This window comes from Leopardus geoffroyi, chromosome E1 (genome assembly GCF_018350155.1).
Source record: "Leopardus geoffroyi isolate Oge1 chromosome E1, O.geoffroyi_Oge1_pat1.0, whole genome shotgun sequence".
Classification (NCBI taxonomy): domain Eukaryota; kingdom Metazoa; phylum Chordata; class Mammalia; order Carnivora; family Felidae; genus Leopardus; species Leopardus geoffroyi.
This window is the reverse complement of record NC_059330.1, coordinates 578,305-605,249: the sequence shown is the minus strand read 5'-3', so window position 1 is coordinate 605,249 and position 26,945 is coordinate 578,305. Positions and strand designations below refer to the sequence as shown.

Sequence of the window (26,945 nt, the reverse complement as noted above, 5' to 3'; positions counted from 1 at the left end):
CCAGAGAGGTAAATGCCCACCGGGTTGTTTTTGGAACTAGAGAAGCTGATTCAGAAATTCTTATGGAAAAGTTTGTGAGAATCGCTAGGGCGGGGGTTGAGGGAGATTACAGAGAAGAATAAGCAGAGAGTAACGAGCTTCACCAGATCTTAACATAGACTGTGAACATTCCTATGCCAAATGACCAGTGTCCTTAATATATAAAGAGTTCTTACAAATGAATAAGACCTTTTAAAAAAAACTTCCTTTTTCATGTGTATTTGAGATACACATGTGTATTTCATGTGTATAGGGAGATAGTGAGCTAGAGAGGGACGGCGGCGGGGGGAGGGGGGATTCCAATCTGCCTCCGTGCTGTCCGCTCAGAACCTGACGTGGGGCTCCATCCCAAGACCCTGAGATCATGACCTGAGTTGAAATCAAGAGTCAGACAGATGCTCAACCGACTGAGCCACCCAAAAAAGGCCCCAAGGAAAGGCCTTTTAAAAAACTTCTGAAGAAAAATGGGAAAAGGGAGTTCACCAAAAAGAGACACAAATGGTTTATAAATATGTGGGGAAAAAATTCATGTTCCTTGTTCTATGTAATTTCAAGAAATCGGGGGGCGCCTGGGAGGCTCAGTCGGTTAAGCGTCCGACCTCGGCTCAGGTCACGGTCTCACGGTTTGTGAGTTCGAGCCCCGTGTCAGGCTCTGTGCTGACAGCTCGGAGCCTGGAGCCTGCTTCGGATTCTGTGTCTCCCTCTCTCTCTCGCCCCACCCCTGCTCATGCTCTGTCTCTCTCTCTGTCTCAAAAATAAATGAAAACATTTAAAAAATTAAAAAAAAAAGAAATTGAAAACCATGAGTTAGTATTCTTCAATGGTCACATTAGCGAAGATTGAGAAGCTTGATCGTACACGGAGTTGCTAAGATGTGCGACAATAGGGCCTCACACAGAGCCTCTTTGGAAAGCCGTTGGGCAGCATCTGTCCCAGATTTAAATGCACACACCCTTCCCTGCAGCCGCCGTCCTGGGAGAGTAGGTTCATGCAGATGTAAGTCCAGGCACGTTCACTACAGCGTCGGACGGTACATTCTTACAACGGAGTACGATGCAGCTTTTAAAAAGCCTGGGGCTTACTCCTAGGCCCGTGCCCAGGAGAAACGAAAACCCACGTCCACAAACAGACCCGTGCAGAGAAGGTAACGGCTTTATTCGTAATAACCCCACACTGGAACACCCCAAAGGTCCACCCAAGGACAGTAAACAGACTGTAGCCTGTTCGCACAACAGATCGCCACTCAGCAACAGCGACCAGCGTGAATTACCAGAAGCATTCGGTTCAGCAAATACATCAGACACAAGAGGGTGTGTTCTTTACGGATCCGTGTGTGTATGAAGTTCAACGAGCAAAGCTAGCCCGCGGTAAGGGAGGTTTACGGGAACAGGGGCTGCCTGGGGGAGGGGGTGGGTTACGGGAAGGGGCCACGGCCTTCCAGGCGGAGGGAGGCGGGAACGTGGGCCGGGGTGGGGGGTGGGGGCGGCGATGTCGCTTACAAGGTGTAGACGGTTGCTTAAAACACTGAGCTGTATACTCAAGACCCGTACAATTCACTGGATTTAATTTCACCTCAATTTAAAAACAAAATTAACCGCTGAATGGAAAGACATAAAAACGAGTCAAACCTAACATGCCCTGGAATGGAATGATCTCCAAATAAATTAAGGGGAGCGGCGGGAATAAGGACAGTGCACGCAGCATGCCCCGCGCGATAAGGAGGATGTACATCTATTTCAATAGCTCATATATACGAGATGTTTCTGGAAGGATGTGGAAGACACTGTTGGCGAACCCCTTTCCGGAGGGGCTGGAGGCCTTGAGGTCCGGCGTGGAGGGCACATCTCAACGCTGTTTGGTACCGTCGGAATTTCTTGTACCGTGTTGGTGTTAACTTTTTAAGTACAAAAACGAGCCAGACTTTCCCGGCTGGGTAACAGCATTCCGAGACTCAAGTCTGGGGTTTCTCTGGAAGCGGGGCCATAAACGCTGCCTTACGGCGGCCAGCCGGGGGCAGCCTGCGTCGCTCAGGGTGGACGTGGGCATCTGGACAAGCAGACCAGGGAAGGGAGAAGCAGAATCCTGAACCAGGGCACCAAGAGAAATAAACCCAATACCGGACTGCAAGGATTTCAGCCCGAGATGGTCAGATTTCCACTGAAGAACGTGAAAACCCAGCTCGTGGCACAGGGGGGTTATCTGGTGGAAACTCCTAGTTTTGTGTGTGTGTGTGTGAGAGGAAGCTTCCCCGGTGGGTTGGGAGGTACAGCTCCTAAGAGGCCGTAGGACCTGAGGGAGAAGCACCTAGAAGAAGGGGTTCTGAGGCACGAGCAGGACCTCCAGACAGCCCTGGGTCTGGTCTTCACTTCTACTCCGAGGACAAGCCACCAAGAAGCCCACTGAGTGTTCACTTTGAGGCTGGACTCCATGCTGCCGAGCTCATCCCCGCTCGGAGCCCAGAGCAGAGGACTCGCTGTCCCTCGTCGGCCGCCGCGGAACGGACGGTGGGGAGGAGGGACCGGTCACCCGTCCCGGGGACGCGTCGGCTCACTGGCCCTGCCAGCGGGGGAGGCTGGGGCCTTTCCCTGAGGAAGCTCTCAGCCTGGGGGACGGGGGTGGACACTGCACAACCTGGGCAATGCGCGGGACCCCCGCGGGGTCGTGAGTCCCCGGCCACACGGCTGAGAGAGCCGTCCCGGTCAGGACCGCGTGCTCAGTGAACCTCGGGCCCAAACGTCCAGGCAGGTGCCAAGAAGAGAGAACAAGGGTCTTGGGCAGAACCTCTCAGAGGCAAAATGTTGACGGGGCAGAGGTGTGCGAGGCCTTCCGGCAAATGGCGAAGACCGGGTGGGGGCGGCGGTGGGTGAGGGGAGCCGTGGGTCCCTTGGGGAAGGGCCCTCGGAGGGGCCAGAGTAGCCCTGTTCGTTAGCGGCCCAACAGCACCCCCACCGTTTTCCTGCCAGAACCCCGACGTTGTGGTGGGTGGAGGAAACGTGGGCCCAGTCCCCAGGCCCGGGAGAGGAGTCCCGACTGGCCTCCTGACGTCCTGACGGCGCTCCGGTTGCCCTGGGTCCACAACCTGCCTGACGGTGGCCTGTGGCCACGCTGTGGCCGGCAGCCCCTGGAGGGGAGACGCCTTCGGGGAAAGCGTTTGCTTTCCTGGTGAAAGGGGACGACGCAGCAGACCTCACGCCCCCTTCTTCCCGCCTCCAGGGCCAGGGGCCGCGGGGGCAAGCGTCACAGTGAAAGCTCCGTGTGCTCAGGAGTCCAGGGCCATCGACCTCAGAGTTCCTGTCCCGGGGACACCACATGCCCGACGGTTACTTTGCAGCCGAACGCAGTCCTGGCAGGCACTGGCCATAAGGGAGTGCGCGCGGCTTCGGGAGAAGTTGTGTAGAAGCAGCCTGTGGTCTGGTCCCCAGCCGGAGGGTCTGCTCTCCGGAAGCCCCTGCCCAGCTCCCTGTCAGCCAGCCGGAGCCCCCCTGCCCCCAGCCCCGAGCCAGGCCTCCTGGACGGCCTTCCCTTCATGACCTCGCTCACGACCACCCTCTGGGCGGGTCCACCGGCCGCACCCACATTGGCCCCTCTGGCCCGGCCAACGTCCCAGCTCCCGGCCGGCGGGGGCCCAGGCCCTCGGGGCCCTCGGACAGGGGCACGGACATGTCCCTCACCTTGGAGGGGCAGCCGGCCATCCTCACACTCTCCCTAACCGGACACTTTGCTCCCTCGGACACAGACGCCCCGTGCTGTCTTGAGCCCGCCTCTGAGGAGGCAGCGGTGGGGGCCCCGGTGCGACTCTCTCCCCCGAACCCATGGCCCCCCACTGTCCCCGACAGGCCCCTGGGGGCCAAGGCCCTTCTCGGCTAGACGGGGAGCAGTGGACACCAAGGTGGAACGTCCGGATGGAGCCCTAACTGCCGCCAACCTGGACGCAACTTTGGACACGTGACTTGGCCCCTCGGAGCCCGTGTCCTCGACAGACAAGTGAGGATAACACCGGCCCAGCCCATGTGGCTGCCGCGGGGACCCAGGGACAGATGCCGGGACAGCACCGGGGACAGGAGGTGGGCGGCCAGTAAGGCTCACTCACCCCCCTGCCCCCTCCCAGAGCCAGCGCACCTGTCCGTGGAAGGCACTCGGGGCAGGGCCCGGAATGATCCCCTCCTGGGAGCCTGGTCCCCGAGGGCGTTGCCCTGAGTCCTGAACGGCGTCCTGCCCTGAAAAATGCCATCAAGGATCCTGATGCGCTTCTGCTTCCAGAGCGGCCAAGGAGGCTGGCGGGCGGGGGGTGGAGGTCCCGAGGGTCCCCGCGCCGCCCTGCCGTCCTCGCCCCGGGCGGCACGAGATGCTGTCAGCCCAGGGACCGCCGAGCACTGCTTATCCTCAGCTCTGTGGCCAGCTCTGTGGCCACCAGTCAGCGGCGGGGAGCTGAAACCCCGGCAGGGAGACCCCGTGGGGACCCTGCTCTTGGCCGTCAGCAGCTGTGTCCACGCCGGGCCTGCGGGTGCAGGAGCACCCAGATCCCCACCGGTGGCCCCAAAGGGGCCACGGCCGCCCGTACGTGGAGTGCGGCCACGGCCGCGTGGGGTGTCAGGAAAAGCACCCCCAGGGCTGGGCTCACCGCCTGCAGGATCAGGGGTGCAAGGGGCCCCGGTCCAGGGGTCCGAGCATGTGTGGGCCGGACAACAGAAGGGGTGCGTGGGAGGGCTGCGCAAGGGTCCGCGTCATCCGCTGACACGGGGCGAGGACAGGAGGGGAGATTAGCCAGCGGTGTGCGGTGGCTAATGTCAGCCAAAGTCCTCACCCTCCGGTGGCTGCAACACGGTCCCCACGGGTCCCAGAGGCTCCGACCCCAGCGGCCGTCCCCGGGCCGGGTGGCCCCTGCCGAGCGACAGGAAGGAGCGGAGGAGCCCAGGAGACGCTGGAAGACGGACGGGCTCTGGAGGCTGTTTTCTCGCTTCCCAAGCTGCGATCGGAGTCCCCCTTAGATGACGCCAGACCCCAGCCTGGGGCCGGCTGGCGGCCGAGCTGGGACAGGAGCCTGTGTCCTGATCCCTGTCCCAGGAGTGACAGCAGGCCCCCGGGGGGCTCCCCCCTCTCCCGCCCTGCAGAGCCCTCCCCCCCGAGCTCGGCATGGAGCCCCCAGGCTGGGTCTCCGTGGGGGTGTGGGCATCACTGGATCGCTTTGGGGAGCGAACCCCAAACTTGTGCCGGGAGGTGTGCTGGGAGGTTCGGGTCCTCAGGAGGGTGGGGGCGGCGTGCCGGGTCGCGAGGCTCTCCCTAGGTCTCCGCGTGTGTCAGGTTAGCCCAGTCAGGGAAATGGTCCAAGTCAAAGATGACCCGTCCCCACGTGTTGACAGCCAGAAATACACAGAAGACTCCGATTATGTTCATCATGAGTCCTGTTTTCACCTGGAAAAAGACGGGTCAGAGTCAGCACCCCCGGGTGGCCGGGCCGTCAGAACAGCCGTGACCGGCTGGTCTGCTGGGCCCCCGTCCCTGGGCCGTGCTCTGTGCTCTGTGCTCAGCCGGCCCCCAGGCAGAGCAAGGCGGGTTGGCAGGTGTCCTCGGTGCTCAGAGCCTCCGGGAAACCTCCACACCCAGGCCAGCATTTGGAAACAGCCTCGGGGAGGCGGCCTGAGGCCCAGCGGAGGCTCTGTGACCACGAGGGCCTTCCTTTCTGGCCTCCCCCTCCCATCCCAGGTGACGGAGCCAAAGCAGAAAGGAGGGGGCCGTCCTCTGTCTGCGTTTGCGTCCAGGACATCCCCCGCTCCCAGGCGTGGCCTCTCCCGCCCCCTCCCTGCTTCTCCTGACTGTCCTCGCGGGCTCCCGCTGGTCTTGGAAGCCCGTCACGGCCACGCGGGACCCCCGCCCTCACCCTTTCCGAGGGCTCAGCGAGGGCTCCCCAGGTGAGAGCTTCCACGCCTCACCTCCCAGCTCTGGGGGGCGGAGAGCGGTCCCCGGAACGTGAGAACGTCTCAGAAAAGAAGCAAAGGCGCACATGCATGCAAACGCACGGGTCGTGGCCGTCACCGGTCGGTACCCCTGACGCCAGCCGGGAGTCGTGCGTTACCATGTCAGAAACCTTGAGGTGTCCGTAAGCAAACACGATGGCATTGGGCGGGGTGGCCACGGGCAGCATGAAGGCAAAGGACGCGCTCAGGGTGCAGGGCAGCATGACGTACAGCGGGTTGAGGCCGATGGAACGTGACTGGGGAGAAACACGGCGCCACGGGTCACACACGCAGCCGCCGAAGGCTCCAGGGACCGTCTCTCTGAAACGCGTCCCCCTAATGCGCCCTGTGCCTCCGTCCCGCCGGCCCCTCTTCCCGTCGGCACGGGTCTCGATAAGAGCCTTGCTGGGCCCTGAAGGCTGAACCCACAGCCACCTCCCGGGGAGGCCTTCCCGAAGGCCCCCTCGGTCCATTCAACACCTACTTCCTGGGCACCAGCTCCGTGCCACAGACCATGCCGGGTGCTCAGGCCACACCGAATCTCGCGGCGTCCCCGCGGCCCACGTGTGCACATGGCTGTCCGTCCTGCCACGGACCTAGAGGGCCCGCGTCTCCTCACCTACGCACACACGTGCTCTTACACATGTCTGGGATCGTTTTGCATATGGAATTCGATACCTCTTTTTACTCCACAGCTTAAAATTCAGCCACATCAGACAGCGCCCCACACCGAGTGGATGTTCGTTGAATGTTTGCTGAATGGACGAATGCTACGGCTCACAATCTTTGTTCGTGCCTATCGAAACTAGCGATGATCCCTCGTGCAGATTATGTGCACGTGAGGACAGACGCCTGTGCAACATTGTATCAGCAAAGCACTCAGGAGACAGACTCATCCCTAAGCCGGTGGCCGCAGAAGCAGGCTGCTTAAATGAAAACGTACCTACAAACAAGGGGACAGCTTGGGGCTGTGAAGAATGACAGCACAGGAAAACAAAATTCAGGTGCAGAGCAGGACCACAGAATGAGACCATTGGTTTAAAAAGAGTGTGTGTGTGTGTGTGTGTGTGTGTGTGTGTATGTGTGTGATACATCCAGAAAGATACCTAAGAAATGAATAACAGAGGGGCACCTGGGCTCAGTCGGTTGGGCGTCTGACTTTGGCTCAGATCGTGATCTCACGGTTCATGAGTTCGAGCCCCAACTCGGGTTCTATGCTGACAGCTCGGGGCCTGGAGCCTGCTTCGGATTCTGGGTCTCCCTCTCTTTCTGCCCCTCCCCCGGTCGTGCTCTGTCTCTCTCAAAAATCAATAAACATTTTAAAAAATTTTAAAGTAGACATTAATAACAGAAATGGAAGCTGGGGGGTCAGGGTCTGGCGTTACTGAACATTTGTTAGCCACGTGTCAGTATCACGTTTTCAACTCTAAATACCCTTCAAAGCTGTGATCTGCCCCCCCCCATGCTTGATAGTATCATTCCGTATGAATATATTTAATCTCCCCAATCCTCTGCTGTTATGAAAATATTTTTGTAACAAGTAACTCTGTGATGGGTTGTTCTGGAATGAGCACCTCTGGAGATCTTCCCGACATACATTCCCAGACATGAAATTGCTGGGGCGGACCTCAGGTTAGGGTTCCTGTGAGTAAACAGGTCTCAGGAGAGGCCACGCCCGGGCACACGCCCTCTGGGGAGGGCTGAGAGGCCCAGGCAGGGCCCCCGTCTGTGTCCTGACCCCCCTTTCGTCCTGGCCTTGGTGTGTATGGTGTATGCACCCCATGTGCCTCTGTGACCCAGCTTGGGGGTCGCCTCCTGCCCCCTCTCCTGGGGTGGGTGCTGAGGCCGGGGCTCCGGGGGGCCTCAGAGGTACCGTGGGCTTCTGCTTCTAGGAAAGCCTGTTTTCCAAGGGCCTGGCCACACCCCCAGGTGAAGACCTCCATTTGTCTGGCTCTGGGCTGGAGGCCTTTCCCGGGGGGGGGGGGGGGGCCCGCTCACCAGCGCTGGCCCAGCAGCCTGCTTAGGGGAACCGAGTTCCAACACTTTCATCCCTGCCGGGAACGGAAGGACAAAACCACTGGGTTTTACTTCCATACACGCGGACGCCGGGGCACAGAGTGGAAATCTACTGACTTGAATCCTGAGCTCTTGGCTCAGACTCCTGACTCCAGGGTGACAACCACGGTCTCTCCCAGGCTCGGGCTGTCGCCCACAGAAGATTTCCACGGCCCCCCTCTTACTTGGCCCTAACCACAGCTTGGACCCAGGTCCCCCGGCCGCCAGCCCAGCCTCCTGCCGCACCACCGAGGTCGGGACCGCCGCGCGATGGGCGTTGGAAGGAAGCGTAAGAGATCACAGCCTCTCCGTGCCCTGCCTCCTCCTGAGCTCCGGCTCGCACATGCTTGCCCACAGCACAGACCTCTAGCCTGGCACCGCCCCCCGCCCCCGCCCTGCCCGTCCTCTCCCTCCCGCCTCCCCAAGACCCAGTCCCCCAGGGTCTCTTCCTGGGGCCCCGCCCGGCCGCCCTCGTGCACACCCCGGGCTGCGTGCTCCAGACCCTCCATCACCCCCGTGACACTGGCCCGCAAATCCTGTCTCCTCGGCTTGAGAAATAACCAGCCACATTTATAAATGGATTTTGAGGGCCTGGTTCTTGCTGTGCACTTTGGTGACCGCGGACGACCCGAGGACAGAGACCGAGGGTCAACAGAGGCTCAGAGGCCCAGGCCCGCAAAGCGTGTTTGGGCTCCGTCCCTTCAGGGACCCAGGACACGGTCCCAGCTTGGTGGCTTCTTGTGCCATGACGGCTAAGGGTCCCCTTCCTGGTGGGTCACTCACCATGGAGGCGAAGATGGGCAGGAATAGGGTCGTGGTGGCCACATTGCTCGTGCACTCGGTGAACACGGCAACAAGCAGGGACAGGATCAAGGTGATGGCCGCCGGGGGCACAGAGTGCAAGGGTTCCATCTGCTCCCCCATCCATTCCGACAGCCCCGAGGCCTTGAAAGCAGAGGGGCGGGGGGGGGCAGTCACCGAAGGCTGCGGGCCCGGGGAGCTCAGCCCCTCCTGCAAGTCTGACTCTCTCTCTGCATAAGAGCCACGGGTGGGCTCCACGAGGCCACACCCTCAATCCCCACCCTCGCCCTGCTGTCTCCTAAATCCGTTTCCAGCCCAGCTGGTCTACAACTGAATTTTGGCCCAGTGACACTCAACATGCCTCTACCTGAATTCACTCTCTCTGGCCCAGAGTCTGCTCCCCGGGGCTCCCATATACCTGCCGCCCACCCCGGGAAGCTGGACACCACCCTGGGGTCCCTGTCCCCTTCTTCCTTATGCCCACTCAGCCACCCAGTCACCCAGAGCTCCTCGTCACCATCTCCTCTCAGCCCCCGGTAGCTCTCCACGCTCAGGAGAGGGATCCGAGGCAGACACTGGGGATTTAGAGCAGGAGCGAGTCTCAGGAAAGAGTAGCTCACGGGGCCTCACGCTCTGAGACTGGGTTGGACGACCGACTGGATGGGGCGTCTGCTGGATCTCCCTCAACGCCTCCCTGCTAGGTCTACTCGACCTCAGGGTGTTTGCCAAGTGCAGATCTGACTGATTCGCCGTGGCCACCACCCTTCAGTGGTCACCCACTGTCTTCACAGTAAGTCCACTCTCTCTGTTGTAACCCTCGGTGGAGTGGCTGCACCAGCCTCCTCTTCTGCTGCTCCTGCACTAGAAATGGCACGCTTCCTCCTTCACTCAAGTGTCACTTCTCCCTGACATGCTTTTCCAGATGCGTCCCCCTCGCATCTGGACATATATCAATCTTGACATATATCAATCTCCTCTGTAATGCTCAGACTGATTTAACAGGGACATAAAGGGAATGTTTGATGAATGAATGAATGAATGAATGAATGGGAGATAACAGATGGATGGATGAGGTGACCAGATGGATGCATTTGTTCATCCAAAAGACATTTATGTCCTTGCTATGCACTGGGCTGTATTCTAGATGCTGAGGGAACAGCAGAAATAAGATAGACCAAATTTGCCCATGACATTCTATTTCTGGATGGATGGATGAATGGACAGATGGACGGATGGAAGGGTGGATGGATGGATGGATGGATGAATGGACAGACGGACGGATGGAAGGGTGGATGGATGGATGGATGGATGGGTGGATGAATGGACAGATGGACGGATGGAAGGATGGATGGATGGATGGGTGGATGAATGGACAGGTGGACAGATGGATAAATGGATGGATAGATGGATGGATGGATAGATAGTTGGATGGATGGAAGGAAAAATAGATGGGTGGATGGATGAATGGATGGATGGGTGGATGGATGATGGGTGGATGGACAGATGGACAGAAAGAAGGATGGATGGATGGACGGAGAGATGGCAGATGGACAGATGGATGAATGGATGGATAGATGGATGGACGGACAGACAGACAGTTGGAGGGAGAGAGGGATGCAGGGATGGATGGATGGAAAAATGGATGGATGGATGGATGGATGGATGGACAGACGGACGGATGGAAGGGTGGATGGATGGATGGATGGATGGGTGGATGAATGGACAGACGGACGGATGGAAGGGTGGATGGGTGGATGGATGGATGGGTGGATGAATGGACAGACGGACGGATGGAAGGGTGGATGGATGGATGGATGGATGGATGGGTGGATGAATGGACAGACGGACGGATGGAAGGGTGGATGGATGGATGGATGGATGGATGGATGGGTGGATGAATGGACAGACGGATGGATGGAAGGGTGGATGGATGGATGGATGGGTGGGTGGATGAATGGACAGACGGACGGATGGAAGGGTGGATGGATGGATGGATGGGTGGGTGGATGAATGGACAGACGGACGGATGGAAGGGTGGATGGATGGATGGATGGGTGGGTGGATGAATGGACAGACGGACGGATGGAAGGGTGGATGGATGGATGGATGGATGGGTGGATGAATGGACAGACGGACGGATGGAAGGGTGGATGGATGGATGGATGGGTGGGTGGATGAATGGACAGACGGACGGATGGAAGGGTGGATGGATGGATGGATGGGTGGGTGGATGAATGGACAGACGGACGGATGGAAGGGTGGATGGATGGATGGATGGGTGGGTGGATGAATGGACAGACGGACGGATGGAAGGGTGGATGGATGGATGGATGGATGGGTGGATGAATGGACAGACGGACGGATGGAAGGGTGGATGGATGGATGGATGGATGGGTGGATGAATGGACAGGTGGACAGATGGATAAATGGATGGATACATGGATGGATGGATAGATAGTTGGATGGATGGAAGGAAAAATAGATGGGTGGATAGATGAATGGATGGATGGGTGGATGGATGATGGGTGGATGGACAGATGGACAGAAAGAAGGATGGATGGATGGACGGAGAGATGGCAGATGGACAGATGGATGAATGGATGGATAGATGGATGGACGGACAGACAGTTGGAGGGAGAGAGGGATGCAGGGATGGATGGATGGAAAAATGGATGGATGGATGGATGGATGGACAGACAGCCAGCTGGAGGGATGGAAGGAAGGAAGGAAGGAAGGAAGGAAGGAAGGAAGGAAGGAAGGAAGGAAAAACGGACAGATGGATGGACGGACGGGTGGACAGACGGTTGGATGGGTGGATGGATATCAGCACGAAGCGGGCTCATCTCTCCCTCAACCTTGCTTCCTCCCTACTGGGGAGGAATAGAAGTAAGGAAGTTTCATTCGTGTGTGTTTTCTCCTAAACGCCAGTCCTCTCCTTCCGTGCTGCTACACACCTATCTAGGGAAAAATGCTTAAATGTCAACTGTGTCAACAAGGAGCTCATCAAGTAAAAGAACCAGGTGTAGTGGCGGAAGCGGTCACAGGGACTCGAAAGAAAGACCCCCCAGAACAAATCAAAGCGGAGATCATTATTGCCAACCCCCGGGGCAGCCCTCACAGCGTCCCCTGCCTCTCTTGGTTAACTTATTCTCTTGGTCACTTATTCAGTCGTTTCTGCAATTTTTCAAAGAGCACTTTCTCTCTTCCAGGCACTGCCCGTGTTGCAGGGCCTCTCGGTGACGAGACAGAGTCCCCTGTCCTCGAGACGCGTGCAGTTCTGCGGAGCAGACACAGAGCCACAGAGCACAGAGCAGGGGTGTGGGCAGAGGGACACCTCGGGTCTCTGCCGCCGTCTTGTGCAAGAGGGGCCCTGGCAGCCGGCAGCCGGGGGCGTTACCTCACATCCTTTGGCCAGTGCGAAGCCGCCCCCCAGCAGCAGCACGATGCCCCAGGGCACTTTCTCCTGGGTCACCTTCCAGGTCAGCAGCGCAGGGGGATAAAATGGAGTTTTCCTTTCTGGGAAGAAACAATAAAAGACACACATACACAAGCCAGAGCAGCAGCAGGAAGCAAAAGAGATCGATTCCAGGGGAATCAAAGCCTGTGTGGACCAGGGACGCCCTCCCAGAGCGAGGTTTCACATCAGCTGAAACTCACAGTGAACGCCACACCCAGTGCTGCTGAAAAATGCTGGGTAACGCTGTCACCCACTCCTGGGGAGCATACGCATTGGCCCAATCTTTTTGAAAAGCCATTTGGCATATATACCCTTACGATAACACGACTCCTGGAAATTTATCCTAAAGAAGAAACACCTAGGGGCGCCTGGGTGGCTCAGTCGGTTAAGCGTCCGACTTTGGCTCAGGTCATGATCTCACAGTTCGTGGGTCAAGCCCCACGTCGGGCTCTGTGCTGACAGCCCGGAGCCTGGAGCCTGCTTCGGATTCTGTGCCTCCCTCTCTCTCTGCCCCTCCCCTGCTCATGCTCTGTCTCTCTCTGTCTCAAAAATAAATAAAAACATTAAAAAATTTTTAGAAAAAGAAGAAACACCTATGCATCTGAAAACACTAATTGATAGCAACGGAAAATTCCAAACGGCCAGAACGTTCCACAAGAGAGAACAGTTCCGCCCCTCGACGCGCTTCGATGCCGTAATGAGAGAAAATGGACGTGAAGCCTGTGGCATTAACAGGAAGTGATCACACCGTAAAGACACGAAAACCCAAACAACCGAGAAACGGAATCTGAGCGGCCCGTGTAACACACATGCATCCCAGCAAAGACCGGAGGAGAGAAACCGGAAAATGCACAGATGGCCTTGCGGGAAATTGGAAACGTCTGTCTGTTCTCTTATAATATCGCCAAGGTTTCAAACGTCTGGAGGGCACAAGAGAAGAATTTGCAGAAAACAGTCCCCAGGAAAGGCCTGACGAACGCTCCCGGGGGCCTTACCCTCCTCCGTCTGGCCACGGAAGTTGAACTGGGGCCTCTGCGAAGGCACTACGAACAGCAAGGTGGCCACAAAGGTGGCCACGGTGGCGTCAGATGCGTACCTAGCAGAGAGAGCACAGAGAGCACAGAGAGAGGCTCAGTTTGGGGACCATCACCACTCGACGAGCCTGCTCTGCGTCTACAGGCTCAGCTGAGCGTGAGGACCGGAGCCCTAAGGGCCGTGTAGACGGAACCCTGGCTGGAAACCAGGGTGTCCACGTCTCTGCCCAGCTCTGCCCCCAGCTGGGTGACCCTCAGCCACTGGCTTCCCTCTCGGTCTGTGCTGCTCCGTGGACGAGCCTCATGACCTCTCCTCATCAGACTCTCTGGAATCCTGGGTTCACCAGGGTGCCCACGAGGGCTTTGGTGATAACTCAAGAGCCTTCAAATGCCACAGGTGGCCACAGGCGGCTGTCCGCCCGCCCGCGTGGCCTGCCTTGTCTAGGACACGGGTGTTTCTCAACCTTGCTTCCTTCTGGCCACAGAACAGCTCAACCTGGAGGGAGGCAGCACACATCCTCCGGGCCAAAGAGGCCCTGGACCCCGGACTCCGTCTGCTTTCAGAGGGAGGAAAGACAGCAGAACAGAAGTTTGGAAGCTAGAGCTCCGGGCTCAGCAAATCTCTCTCCGTCACATCCCGGCCACCCTGCCTGGCCAGCAGGAACTGTCTGCGGGCCTGTCGCGAGGACTGGGGAGAAGAGAACCGGCCGTGAACCGAGGCGGCGCTGCAGAAGTCACGCGCGGGGCCGGGGAACCCGAAACTTACTTTGTCTCGCCCTCCTCCCAGGCCAGCGACACCCAGCCGGGCATGAAGCCGGGGTCCCGGGAGAACCACAGGCCGACCAGCAGGAGGAAGCAGAGCAGGACGTTGGCCTCGGCAAAGGAGAACGGCCCCAGCTTCCTGTACTCCTGCCACAGCAGCTCATACACAGCCTTCTCGTGACGCCTGCTCTCCAGCCCGCAGCCCCAGGACGCCTTAAAACTGGAGGTGCAGAGACAGAAGGCGGCGAGGCCGGCCGGACAGTCAGACGGCGCTGCCTGTCGCCCACGGCGGCCCTCACCTGCCGGCCCTCCCCCGCAGGGCGCAGGGCGGGAAAGTCTCTGTTAGGTGTGCCCAGCGCGTGGCCCAGGGCGTCCCCAGAGCCGGAGGGGGCTCCCCGGGAGCCTGCGGCCACGGCCACCACAGTGCGCCCTGCAGGACCTCCCCCGGATGTGCTGGCATGAGGGGCAAGGAGGAGGAGGGATCCCTGGGCAGCTGTAAGGGTACCTCAGCCGTGGGAAGGGCCGGCCAGGGCCACAGGGCCCCGGACGTGGGCCCACGGGATTCTCCGGGCATTCCAGCCTCCGTCAGCCTGAAGGCACCGGGCGAGGCCAACAGGACTGTCCCCGGAGAGCCCTCCCTGGCGGGAGTGCCTCCTGACCCCTGGGGCACCCTTCCCGGGAGGGCAGGGGTGCACGGAATCGGCACCAAGGGCCAGTCTGTGAGCCGTTCTCGTGACGCCGGCTCCCGGGATAAGGGGCCACTCGGTGCTCTCAGCTGCCCGGCCGTGTCCGGTGTCACACGTCCGGCACTGACTCCACGGCGGCTGCAGATGGGACTCCCTCGGGCAGGTGGGTGTCCATGCCGGCCCCCAGCCGTTGCCGCCACGCCTCCCGGATGCCCCCTCCCTGACATGAAGCGGTCCGCTCCCGGCTCAGGGCTAATCTGGCGGCTGCCGGGCTGGCACCCGATGCCGGCGGGTGGGTCGGGCTGCCCGCGGGAGCCCCGGGCTGGGGGGGTGCAGAGTCCCGTAGAATGGCCGCCACGGAGCCCCTGACCCGGTGCTGCAGAGCCGGGGCGGGGAGGCCCTCGGACCCCCAAGGGCGTCGCCGGGGAAGGTGCACAGAGGAACCCCCATCCCTGGCCCCGGGGATGGCCTGCTCAGGAAAGCCGGGTACGAGCCGGCTGTGATGTCCCGTTAGTTAGTGCCGGGGGCCTGTGGACCCCGGGCTGGATGTGAACTCGTGAACTCGGAAGGCAGCTTCCCGGACGAGCTTCCTAGAGGAGGCTGGAGGCAGCCTCCCTGAGGTCGTGCCCCACGACCTGAGGTTGATCCCCACGACCATCCAGATGCGGGACCCGGAGGAGGGCACCGTAAGAGGCAGGCGCTACCCCTGATCCGGTGAGGGCAACTAGGAAGCCTGGGGCAGGGGCCCCCGGGGCCCGAAACGCTCCAGGCACGGCCTGCTGCTCCCGCCATCGGGGCTGAGTGTGAAAAGCTGTCCCGGCGAGGCTCCGGGGAGCTGCCCCCCCCCCCCCAGGCTCCGCGTCGGGTTAGCAAGGACCACGGGGCTGGAGCCGCGGGCTGGCAGTGTGGGCGCGGCAGCCCAGAACGCAGACACAGGCGGACGCCCTCCTCAGAAGGGCGGCAGAAGCCTCGCCGGGCTGGGGGGCCACGGCTGGGGTTCCTGACATGACATCCCCTGACGCTGGCAGTGCCCCTGTGGCCTCGGGGCCAGCCCGGCGCCCCCTGCTCTCTCTGGCAGGAGCTCAGCGGGCCTCGGGGCCTCGGGCAGCCCCCCCGCTCAGGCTGGCGCCCCTGACGCCTGGCCGTACCGGGCCTCGTGGCAGTCAAGGGCAGTAACCCTCGGCCTCCCCAAGAGGGGCTCTTATGGACTCCGCTGTGTCCCCCACGTTCGCATGTTGAAGCCCTGACCCCCGGCCAGACGGGCTCGCCTGAGCCTCGTACGGACGCGCCGGACCCGCTCACCTGAACCTCATATAGACGCACTGGAGCCACAGCCAGGCCAGCAACAGCATCACCAGCATGTTGGGAAAGGCAAAGCCAAACCAGGAGGCGAAGTTCACCAGGTCTTTGCTGTCCGGAAACAACCTGAAGGGAGAGACGCTGAGCTGTGCACGGTGGCCCCGGGGTGGACGCTGAGACCGGGCCTCGCCACACACAGAACAAGACCGGGGGGTGGCTGACCGCCCTGCCTGAGCGTCCGGGCCCCCCCGGGGACCTCGCAAAAGTCAGGGCCTCGCCTACACACAGGAGCCGGCCGACAGCTTCAGGGCTCCACGGATGAGGTGGGGGGGCGGGGGGGCCCTGGGAAAGCCACCCTCCCGATCCTCCTGGGGCTGGCGGAGGGTCACTTCTGCGGCGGCCAGCCCTCTGCCGCCAGCACCGGCTCCCTTAGACACAGCCTTCCCCGCTCAGCTGCCTTTCCCAGAGGAACTCCAGGGAGAACGGTAAGGCCATCATTATAGAAGGTCCTCAAAGATCAAAGCAGTCTGCGTGTTGGGCCTCAAGTGTCTGCGGGCTGGGCTCCTTCCCGCCTCCCGGCTGTCCTGCCTGCTGGCCTGGTCCAGCGGGTAGCTGCCCGTCAGGGCCCCTCACTCGGTGATCCCAGCCCCACCCGCACCAGCCAGGCCCAGGATGAGATTCCTCAAGGCCCGTGTCCCTTTGTGGCCAGGGCGGGAACGTGCCCACCAACCCTGTGGTTTTTCTGCAGCCCCTTCAAGGGCGCTTAGAGGCAACAAGTAACCTGACCTGTGACCCTCCCATAGGGCACCACCGTTAACAGCCGGGGTTGTTAACGCATCGAGCCCGCTGCGAGGGGGCTTCTGTGTCTGTTTTCTGCAAGTTTGACGGGGACCCGGCCTCTCGTGCCACACTGTCGTTTCCCTCGACTTCAGCTCCGTATTCAGGGCGCATTCCCGTCGGAGCGAGAGCCCGGGGAGGAGGGCAGGGCTCGCCCCAGAGCAGAAGCCAGCCTGTGGGGTCTCGAGCAGGTGCAGGGCTGTCCGGCCCCGGCCCCAGCCCCAGCTGAGCAGGAAGGAGAGCTGGGGGCCCCCCCGGCCCCGGGGCCCTCCTTACGTCCCCAGAAGGCAGGCCTGTGACTCACTCGTGCATCTGGCCCAGGAGCACCACGTTGGGCCCCGTCCCTGTCAGTGTGGCGGTCCCTCCGATGCTGGCCGCGTAGCACACGCACAGGGTCATGGCCTTGCGCACGCTCCTCCAGTCGCGGTCGGCCCGCAGCCCCTCGGGGGGCCCTTCGAAGGTCACTTGGCTCCCTGTGGGGGGCACGCGGCGGGCTGAGCTCCGGCGCCTGACCTTGCCCCGGGCCCCTGCGGCCTGCCTCCACCGCCTTCCAGGAGCTCAGCTCCACACAAATCTGGCGGCTTCACACACGCCCTTCTCTCCTGGTGCCCTGTCCCTGCTCAGGCTGTTCCCTCCGCTGGGGGACAGGGACAGCCCTCCGAATCCACCTCAGGGCCCTCTCCCCCCGCAAGGCCCGTCCCTCTCCAGCGCTCCCTCGGCGTCTGGCCGAGGCATCCCTGGGTCAGATGAGCCTCGCCGGGGGCCTCCCTACCCGGCCTGCCGGGCTCTGCCATCCCCGGGGAGTGTGTCTGTGCACCTCTGTAGCCGGAACCCGGCCCGGGGCCCGGCGACAAGGCCATCGCCCCCCCACCCCGGGGACGTGCGGTGAACGCGGCAGAGAATGAATAAGACGGGCACTCTCTGGCCAGCCCCGGGGCCTTCCCCCGCCCCCCGATGCCTGTGGGAGCAGAGGCCCCCCGGGCAGGGGCAGGTGCGGGCAGGGGTGAGGGGCACCCGGGCCGGGGCTCACCTGGCAGCTGGCCGGCCCTGCCCTTGTCTGCCAGCTCCAGGGCCCCCAGGCCGGCCTCGGCGGAGCCGGCGGTCTCCATCTGCTGTAACATGGCCTCCACGATGGGCACCATCATGGCCGTGGTGGCCGTGTTGCTGATCCACATGGAGAGAAAGGCCGTGACGCCCATGAAGCCCAGCATCAGCCTGTGGGGGGGGGGGGGGCAGGGAGGGAGGTTCCCAGCATCAGCCTGCAGAGGCGGGGAGGGGAGGGAGGCCACAGGTTCCCCCGACACCCCCCCTCGGGAGCCAGCGGGGGACGGGACGGCCCTGCAGGGGTGGCAGGGGCGGGGCCGAGGCGTGGAAGCCGGTGTGAGACCGGATGGTGTCGGAGGGGGTCACAGCTATAGTGCCTCCCCCCACAACCCTCCCCACAAACATTCTGACACCCCTGTGCCGGCTACGGGGTCACCGAGAGCCTCAGACCCAGTCAGGGCTGTAAGGGGCTCCCATCCAGCAAGTGAGCGCCAACATCCAGCTGGAGCCGGCCCAGTGGGGAGAGCTGGCCCCAGAGCGACCCGGCTGGGCGGCCAGCCCTCAGGGGTGGGAGCCTGCCCCCGGCTCCATCCACGCCCTCTGCCCCCTCCACTCGGCAGTGGACCAGGACCACAGACTGTTCTGGAAACATGTCCCTTTACTGGTAACACCCCACCTTCCCCAGCGTCTAGACTGGCTCCTCGTGGAGAACCTGTCAGACCGCAGCCTTCTCCGAGGCCTCCCTCCCAGCTCCCGCCACCAGGGCCGAGCACATCCCCTCCCCCACCCCCCAGCCTCCCTGGGACATTCGTCTCTGGCCGGATCTGGAGGAACGTTCCCACATCTGCTCCCCCTTCGGCTGTGAGCAGGGAGGGTCTGATTCTTCCCCGAGGCTCCAGGGCTGGGACTGGAAGGCTGGGGGGGGGGGGGGGTGGCTGAATGGGACTCCGCTGCTGGTGGTCTCCGTGCTCCTGTGGGCCAGACCCCTCCCCGAGGTCACCGACCGGCCCGAGGAAGGATCCAGGGAGGTTCAACAGGTGTCCACGCAGGTGGGCCCCATGGACCCAGAAGAGCAGAGGCCAGGAGGAGGCCACGTCTGCATGAGTCAAGACCCCACAGAGGCTCAACGGAAAGCCCCCCCAGGATGGGCAATGCCGTGGACGGCCGGAGGCCGAGCTCCCAGGAGGAGCGGAGACCAGTGTGTGGCCGTCCCGGGTCTGGAAGGCAAATCTGTGCAGTTCGCTCCAGAACGAGGTCCACCTGCTTGTGGAGAAGCCACACCCTCCAAGGATCCCGAGAGTGAGGATTCTGAGAATTCTAGAATTCAAGCCTCTAGACTATGCAGGGGCTCTGCATTCGACCCCGTAGAAGCTCCCTGCAGAAGCTCCATGGAGCGTGACAGATCGGGGGCCGGGGTCTGGGAGTGCCCGGCACGACCCCAGCACATGGAATCCCCAGGAGGGATGTACCAGGAATTGACCAGCCGCTGCCTCCGGAAGCCGGGCTGGAGACACAGGGGACACAGGCTCCCTGCCTTCACTGAGGGAGCCCCAAGAGAAAGGTGCGGCCCGAGTCCCCAGTTAGAGGCTCAGGCCGGTCCGACCCCCATGTGGCCGTCAGCAGTCTTTAGCCTGAGGGCAAGGTGGCAGGTGCTGCGGTCAGGGTCAAGCGCTCCGCCCGCCCGGGGTCTGCAGGTGCTCTCACCGCACCCAGGGGGTCCCGCTCTCGTCACCTCCATGGGATGGCGGGTAGAGGCCTGTGGCGGGCAGGGGGGACCTTGCAGCCATGAGAAAGTGAGGTACTGAGCGAGGTGGGGGAAAATGACATAGTGGCTTCTCTGCGGCGGGGGGGCGGGGGGGTGCATGTGCCAGCTTCGGAGGGGCGGCCTTTCTGTTTCCCCTTGAACTGGGCTGTTGACCCGCCCATTTCCTGCTTTCCCCACAGAACCCCTAGGGGTATCAGGCAGGGCTTGATCCAACCTCCACCCGCTCGGTTCCCTGCGGGACCTGCAACCCCTCCCCCAGGTCCTCTGAACACACGGGGGCCTTCCCTGCCCAGTGTCTTCTGCATTCAGAGGACCTTTACTCCCCGCTGCTCACACGCCCCACCCAGGGGTCCACTGCCTGCCAAGCCCTGGCGGCCGGCCCTCGCCCGCGGGGCATCTGGTGTGGCGCGTCCCGCCCCGGCCCGGCCATGCAGAGCCCTGTGCCGAGAGGGGGAGAGAGAGAGAGAGAGAGAGGCCGCTCACTGTGCTGGCTTGGCCCCCACCCACAGGAGCGTGCGCAGGGCTATCCTCTTGTGCAGATTCCAGCGCTCCACGGCCACGGCCATGATGAGGCCGCCCAAGAACAGCATGTTGGTGTCCTTCATGTACTGGATACACACCTGGGGGACAGCGCGGGGCCCGTTAGGGCCACCCCGGCCCCGGGACCGGCCAGCAGGCCGGGCCGCCCGAGTGGGGACGGAAGGTCAGGAGGTCCGTCCGCGGGCCAGACACGTCGGGTCCCCGGGGGGCCGGGCAGCTCCGACAGGGGCTCGGGCACGGGGCAGACACAGCATGCCGCCGGGGGCCCCCGGGGGCGCTCACCTGCTTGGAGTCCAGAATCTTCAAGAGCGGGAAGAGCAAAGCCGGCATGAGGGAGGTGACGGCCAGGGGGATGACCTCCGTGCACCAGTACACGGCCATGAGGATGATGACGTAGGCACACCTGACGAACTGAGGGAGCAGCCCTGAGGCCTCGGCACCCGGTGCCCCCTTCCCCCACCAGGCCCCCCCCCTCCCCCGCCGGTGGCCGCGGGCACGGCCGGAGCAGGCTGCCGTAGTCAGAGGGCCTGCCCTCAGGCCGCCCCACCGGCACGGCCTCCCCGGCCCAGGACCCGAGGGGACCCAGGACCTCGTGCCCCTGCCTCCCAGCTGGGTCCTGGGCAAGCCCTTGCACCTGTGCAGGACAGAGCAAGAGAGGGGGCGTGGAGGAAGAGGGGGGAGGAGGAGGACGACGACATCGAGGACGAGGACGAGGACGAGGACAGAATACAGAGGTCCCCGGCTTCCCACGGTTTGACCTAACGGTTTTTCGACCCTCCAAGGTGCCAACGTGGCCACGCGAAGTAGGATCCGTGTTTAGAATTCCCCGGGCTCCGCGCGAGCGGCCGGCCTCCTCTGTGACCCTGGCGACAGCGGCCTCAGCTCAGAACAACCGTTCTGCGCCCCCACGGGCCTCCCGGTTGTCACTCTCGGGACCGCACTCCACGAATTGCACAAGACATTCAACACTTCAGGTCGGAGAGGCTGGTGCCCGACTGCGGGGCCGGCCGGTGAGCTCCAGGCGCCACGGCAGGTGCTGAATGTTTTCTCCGCCTAGATACCTCCCGCTGGCCGTGGGTTCACGGGGACACAGCCCCGTCCCAAGTCCAGGAAGATCTGCACCTGTTTAGTAACGCGCCGGTCACTCTCACGACAGCAGATGCGGCGGGGATCCTGGCCCCCTGCCGTGGAGGAAGTGTTTCTTCTCGGCCGGCACGGGAGCTCGGGACCGCCCCACTTCTCCAGGGGACCCGCTCGCCCCAACTCCTGCTTCGGCTTCTCATTCCCGTCCCAAAGGGCTGCCCGGAGCACCTGCTCCCGGAAACTAGCTGCCAACCAGCCCGTGCGGAGAACCACCGGTGCAGGGTATTCAGGCTTGTTTTTATCACTGGGCTTTCTCATCAGCACCTCCCGTCACAAAGGCCTCGAGCTTCCGAGTGGAGTCTAACCCTGGGCGAACCGTCCGTCGGTGCCGTTAGCCGCGTAGCCCCCGGGACCTCGGCTTTGCGGTGAGACAGGCCTGGTTCTGGCACGAGCTGGAGGCCGGCCGCTCACCGGCTGTAGGACTTGGGGCCTCGGCCCCATCGCCTCCGGGGACGGGGATGACCTGGCCCGCCTCCCTAGGCTGGCATTTGGGGTGCCCACCCAGACCGCCCTCTCCCCGCTCCCGGCCCTTCCCCCGAGTCAGCCACACCTGCCGCCCCTGCCCCTCACCGTGCCACCGCCCCCCTGCACCCTTCTGATCTTCCCACGTCCGGCCCCGCACACTGTGGCTCCCTCTCCCAATCTGCGAATCTGTTCAGGGCATCCCCCATTTAAAAGCCTTCTGTTGCCTTCAGGACAAAACCCAAATGCCTCAGCAGGGCTCAGGAGACCCCCTGTGAGGAGCAGGCCCTACAGACACCGCCCCCCCTCCCCCCCGCCCTGTACCCTGAACTTCTCTGGCGGTGACTGTCACCACTTTTCTCTTGCACACATGCTACCCGCCCCCCCCCCCCCGACTGGAGGGACCGCTGGCCGCACAGCTCCGGGGTTCTCCCCGGCCCCTCCCCCGCCCCACCCACCCTGTGTCCCCAGCAGCTCGCACCCTGGGCTGTCACGGCTGGCCCCCACCCAGCACACACACCCAACAGCGACCAGCTTGGGGGCAGAGCCCGAGCCCGTGGGTCACTCTGTCCTCAGCACCCAGCATCGGCTGACACTCAGGGGATGCTGGCCGAGTACCGATGCGGGGACAGACCAGCCGAGCCTGAGCCGTCCACCTGACGGCAGATGCACCTGTGCACCGTCACCTTCTCGTCACCCAGGAGACCACCTACTGTGTGCAGGAAACATTGCACCAAGACCTGGAAATTCTCCATCTGGACGGTGTTGCCAGTCATCAAAAAGTAAACTCCCTTTGGCCTCCCAGGAGCACCCCAGAGCACTGCCCGACAGCCCGGCCACTGCCGCGTGGGGACCAGCGGTTCCGTGGGGGACTGAGCCGGCCTTGAGCTGTAGACGCAGCATCCGTGGCCTCTGCCCCCACTAGGCGCCAGTAGAAAGGGCCGTCTCCAGGGGTGATCGTAAAAATGTCCCCAGACTTTGCCAGACCTCCCCGGGCCTGGGGCCTGCAGGGGTCAATGCTGGTTGGAGTCGCAAGGTTCAAGGCAGGACTGCAGCGCGGTTAGAAGCCCAGGCTTTGGCGCTAGACAGACCCGATCCCTGTCTACTGTCTGCCACTGTCTGGCCTTCAGGGTCCCTGATGTGTCTGGACCTTGGTTCCGTGGCGGGGGGAGGCTAGGAATGATCCCCTCCAGCGGCCGACAATAAGGAGGTACATTGTAGACACTTTAAAAACCGCAACGCTGTCCCCAAATCCTTCTCTTTGTCATCATCCTGCCGTAGCAATGCTCAGCAAGGTCGCGGATATCCCCTCCCCCCACCCCCCCCCCCGCCCGCCACTCCCAGCCCGGCCCTCTCCCGGCTCGTGCCCAGCCAAGAGCACCCATTAACGTCCGGTGTGCAGAGAGGGCTGGGTGTGCCTCATGTCGTCTAAACTCAGCAACGTGACACGTGTAACCACTTTTCACGGCCCGGTCCCTGGAGGCACCAAATATAACCCGCTGGGAATGCGTCTGGAAGGGAGCTTAATTCCGAGAGAAAGGTGGACAGTGGGAGGCACAGGGCAGTGCCCAGCACGCAGCGGGTCAACAGCTGTCTGCCCGATGCACAAGTGAATAAAACCATGGCTCATTGTGAAACTAATTAATAAGCAAGGGTGTCTGTGACACGGGGCTTAACGGGGAAACGTGGGTGAGAGCACATCTGTGCGTGGGTGTGTGTTAGGGCACTTAAGGGTGTTTTCATGTTCATATTATATGTAACAGACCTTGCAATTAAGAATTTTTAAATAATTTTGGGGCACCTGGGTGGCTCAGTCGGTTGAGCGTCCAGCTCTTAGTTTCGGCTCAGGTCGTGATCTCGCGGTTGGTGGGTTCGAGCCCCGCGTCCGGCTCTGGGCTGACACTGTGGAGCCTGCTTGGGATTCTCTCCCCCTCTCTCTGCCCCTCCCCTGCTCGTGCTCTGTCTCTCTCTCTCTCTGTCTCTCTGTCTCAAAAATAAACGTAAAAAAACTTAAAAAAGAGAATTATTTAATAATTTTAACAAAACAAACAATAGGATGAACATATTGTTTATTTTGTTAAAGAGCAACCTTCTCGGGAAGGACCCAGAGAAAAGTCCCAAGAGGTGGAGCAGAGATGAAGCCAGGAAGGATCAAGGTGGAAAGAGAGCAAAGCCGGGGAGAGGGCCGGGCACCGGCAGAGAGTGGCTGCCTGGGAGCCGCTTCCGCAGGCTCGGGGACCGGGACGGCCGCCCACGCTGCTGACCGCCCGCCCGCCGCCTTCCCGGAAGCCCTGTCCCCGACAAGTTCCTTGCACGAGGGGGCGCTGTGGGGGCGGGGCAGCGAGCTCTTCGCTGGTGACCAAAGCAAGATGCACACGGGAGGGAACAAGAACACAGGGTCCGGACGCCGTTGGGGGGGGGGGGGGAGGGGAGGGGACAGCACGGAAGGCTGCCTGTAGGACACCTCTCACGAGGGTCTCCCCTTCCTCGCCTGATCCTCGCTCCCAGGGCGGGTTGCTGACGTGCATACACACCCCGAGTTGAGGGTCCCATCAGGACCCCCCTGTGTGCGCTCATGCGGGCGTGTAGAGGTGTGTGTGGGCCGGGGGGGGGGGGTGGGTGGGGGAGAGTGGGGGGGGTGGGGGGGGTGGGGTCTCAGCCACGCTCTCTCTGAGCAGGAAGGTCAGCCAAGCTGCTGTCACCCTCCCAGGAACTTCACTCCCTGCCAGCACAGAGGAAACGCCAGCTCTCCTGCCTGGCTCCCTCGCCGTCTACGAGAAAATACGGCTTCTTGCAGCTGGTGCGGCACCGAAGGGCCCCCCACGGTTGGATCTGAGGCCCTTGGCCGGTCCAGGGTCACGCGCAGCCCACCCAAGGGTCCTTCCGGCCTCCCTCCCCCATCCTAGGAGCTGGCATCGTCCGCTTTTGGTGCCCAAAGTCCGAAAGCGTCAGAAGCACACCTCCTCGCCCACTGTAGAGATGAGAAAACCAAGGCCCAGAAAGTGCGGGCTCTTGGGTAAAGTCGCACAGAGAAGGCGGCGGTGGAAGTGAAATCTGTCGCAGGTGGGCTCCCCGAACTCCCAGCCCAGCCCCCCTACCTCCTTGGCCCCCGGGGCACCCCCTAAAGAGCCCCTCTGTTCCCCTGAACCTGCCCCCTGGTGGGGGTGGGGGACCGGAGGTTTCCTGTCTGGGCTCAGAGTGAAGGCATGGAGGAAGGAGCAGCCAGCAGCCACAAAAGGCTTCAAAGGGCTTCGGGCCTCTGCCAAACGGGCTTCCACGGCCCAGCGGCCAGGGCTCCCGGCCCGCCCCCGCCCTGCGGCCAAGGCCATTCATCCAGGCCTCCCTCCCTGAGCGCTGGGCAGCCGGGTAAGGGCCGCGGCTTCCCCGAAGCCCTGGGTCGTGCCACCCAAGGCGTGAGCCTGGGAACGCGCCCGCCTCCTGCCCGGAGCCGCAGGCCAACTCTGACCAGCCTCTCAGCCGGCGGCTGCCCGGCCTCGGAGCAGGGAAGAAATGTGCATCACTGAGAGGGAAACTGAGGCTCAGAGAAGGGCCAGGGAGAGGCAAAAACAGCCCTTCGGGATCCACTCAGGGGTGATCGTTTTGCGAGCGTCCCTGACTGGCCTCGGGAGCCCCCCACAGCTGCGAATTCCTCACTTGCTAAGAGGGGGTGGGGGTACACAGGCGCCCAGGCTCCCCGTGGGTGCGGGCGACACTTGAGGGTGAAGTGGAGGGAGATTCCGAGCCAGGGGCTGAGCCCACGGACAGCCTGTGTGGCAGGATCCCAGCTAGCTTGCGGGTTTCTGCGCCCTGGGGTCTCCGTGCCCCTCGACATTGTTTGTGGGCACCTCCCATCTGGCCCCCGGAGCTCCCGCCAGAGTGCGCGCCCGGGGATCCCCGCGCTCCAGCTCTGTGCTCCCGGGTCGGTGCCCGCGGCCCGCGCAGGGCGCAGGGGGTCGGCGGGGCTGCGGGGAGACGCAACTGACCTTGGCGGGCATCAGAATGACGAGTGGCAGCAGCAGGAGCGGGGTGAGGAACAAGATCACGAAGGACTTGAACCTGGAGACATAGGTGCGCGCCGCCGAGGCCATAACGCAGGAGGGAGGCGGCGGGAGAGGCGAGTGACGGCAGCCAGGGACCCGAGGGCTTAAGAAGGGGCCGCAGCGGGAAGGGGAGGGGGGGCAGTGCCAACCCCGCCCCCGTGGCGGGGCCTCCCCGCGGCCCCAGGGGCGGGGCCACCGCGCGGGGTCGGTGGGGCGCGCCGGCCCCCAACAACGCCAACCCCGCCCGGGAGCGTCCTGGGCCCGGGCATCCGCCGGCTCTCCAAGCCTTGCCTGCGCCGCCCAGGACAGAGGCGCGCGCGGGGGTGCCGACCAGGGGCGATAGGTCGTTCGTGGTGCCGGCTTTGGCGTGAGCCCCCGTCCCCAGAGCCACCTGCAGCCTCCTGGTCTCCGCGGGGCTCCCAGACGGAAAGTCCTCCCAAGCCCCTGGGTCCCTCGGAACCGACGCCCCGGCCGCTTCCTCCTTTGCCGGTTACTCCCGCCCCCGCCTCCCGCACTCCAGAAGGGTCTCTGACGGAGACGTCCCCGCGCCCTCCTCGCCGCAGGCCTTACGCCCGCAGGTCACCCCGGCCTCCCCGCCGCGTCCGTGCTGCGCTGGGCACAGGACCCCTCCCCCCCTCCGCGCGCTCTCCCCGACCCAGCGCATCCCGAGCTCTGCAGCGATCGCCGAGGAGGCCGCGCTAAGGTCCCCGAGGGCCGAGCGCCTTTCGCCCTCCAGCGGACACCAGCCGCCTGCGGCTCCCGCCTGACCCAGGCTGCTGTTGCCAAGTTACAGAGGGGACGGCGGCGGGGCAGGGGGTCTCCGGTGGAAGGGCCCTTCAAACATTCTCTCTCCTGAAAACACTTACTCAGCGCCTGTTGTGTGCTGGGCCCCTGGCTGGGGCGCTGGAGACCAAGGTGCAGACAATACGCCCTCCTCACTGCCTCCTTCCCTCCCTTCTCCGCAGGCTGGTCTCATCCTGCAGCTTTCTGTTGGTGAGTCGCACCCAGCCTGGGCTTGAACCCCAGC

The 26,945-nt window shown here is 62.6% G+C and overlaps 1 protein-coding gene across 2 annotated transcripts; it reads right to left on the bottom strand.

Moving 5' to 3' along the window:
* Window positions 1–1,173: 1,173 nt before the first annotated feature.
* Window positions 1,174–26,894, bottom strand: SLC13A5 (solute carrier family 13 member 5). 2 transcript variants are annotated; one of them, XM_045487286.1, is made up of 12 exons: window positions 26,785–26,894; window positions 20,556–20,684; window positions 20,217–20,353; window positions 17,955–18,139; window positions 17,229–17,397; window positions 16,091–16,213; window positions 14,107–14,322; window positions 13,302–13,402; window positions 12,247–12,365; window positions 8,832–8,993; window positions 6,113–6,250; window positions 1,174–5,451 (listed from the first exon to the last, which is right to left on the bottom strand). In XM_045487286.1, exons 2-12 carry the CDS (start codon window positions 20,652–20,654, stop codon window positions 5,320–5,322), a joined length of 1,581 nt encoding a protein of 526 aa, XP_045343242.1. In that variant the 5' UTR covers window positions 20,655–20,684; window positions 26,785–26,894; the 3' UTR covers window positions 1,174–5,319. The 2 variants fall into 2 exon arrangements, with proteins under 2 accessions (XP_045343242.1, XP_045343241.1); XM_045487285.1 differs by lacking the exon at window positions 26,785–26,894 and adding an exon at window positions 25,862–25,989.
* Window positions 26,895–26,945: the final 51 nt, after the last annotated feature.

What these genes read in the sequence shown, in the direction of transcription:
- SLC13A5 (XM_045487285.1), bottom strand. Translation starts at nt 25,966, where the DNA reads ATGGCCTCGGCGGCGCGCACCTATGTCTCCAGGTTCAAGTCCTTCGTG. An exon ending in CTCCTGGGCCAGATGCACGA is followed by an intron (nt 16,214 to 17,228) that starts GTGAGTCACAGG and finishes CTCTCCCTTCAG; the next exon opens with GTTGTTTCCGGACAGCAAAG. An exon ending in CACTGGCCAAAGGATGTGAG is followed by an intron (nt 8,994 to 12,246) that starts GTAACGCCCCCG and finishes TCTGCTTTCAAG; the next exon opens with GCCTCGGGGCTGTCGGAATG.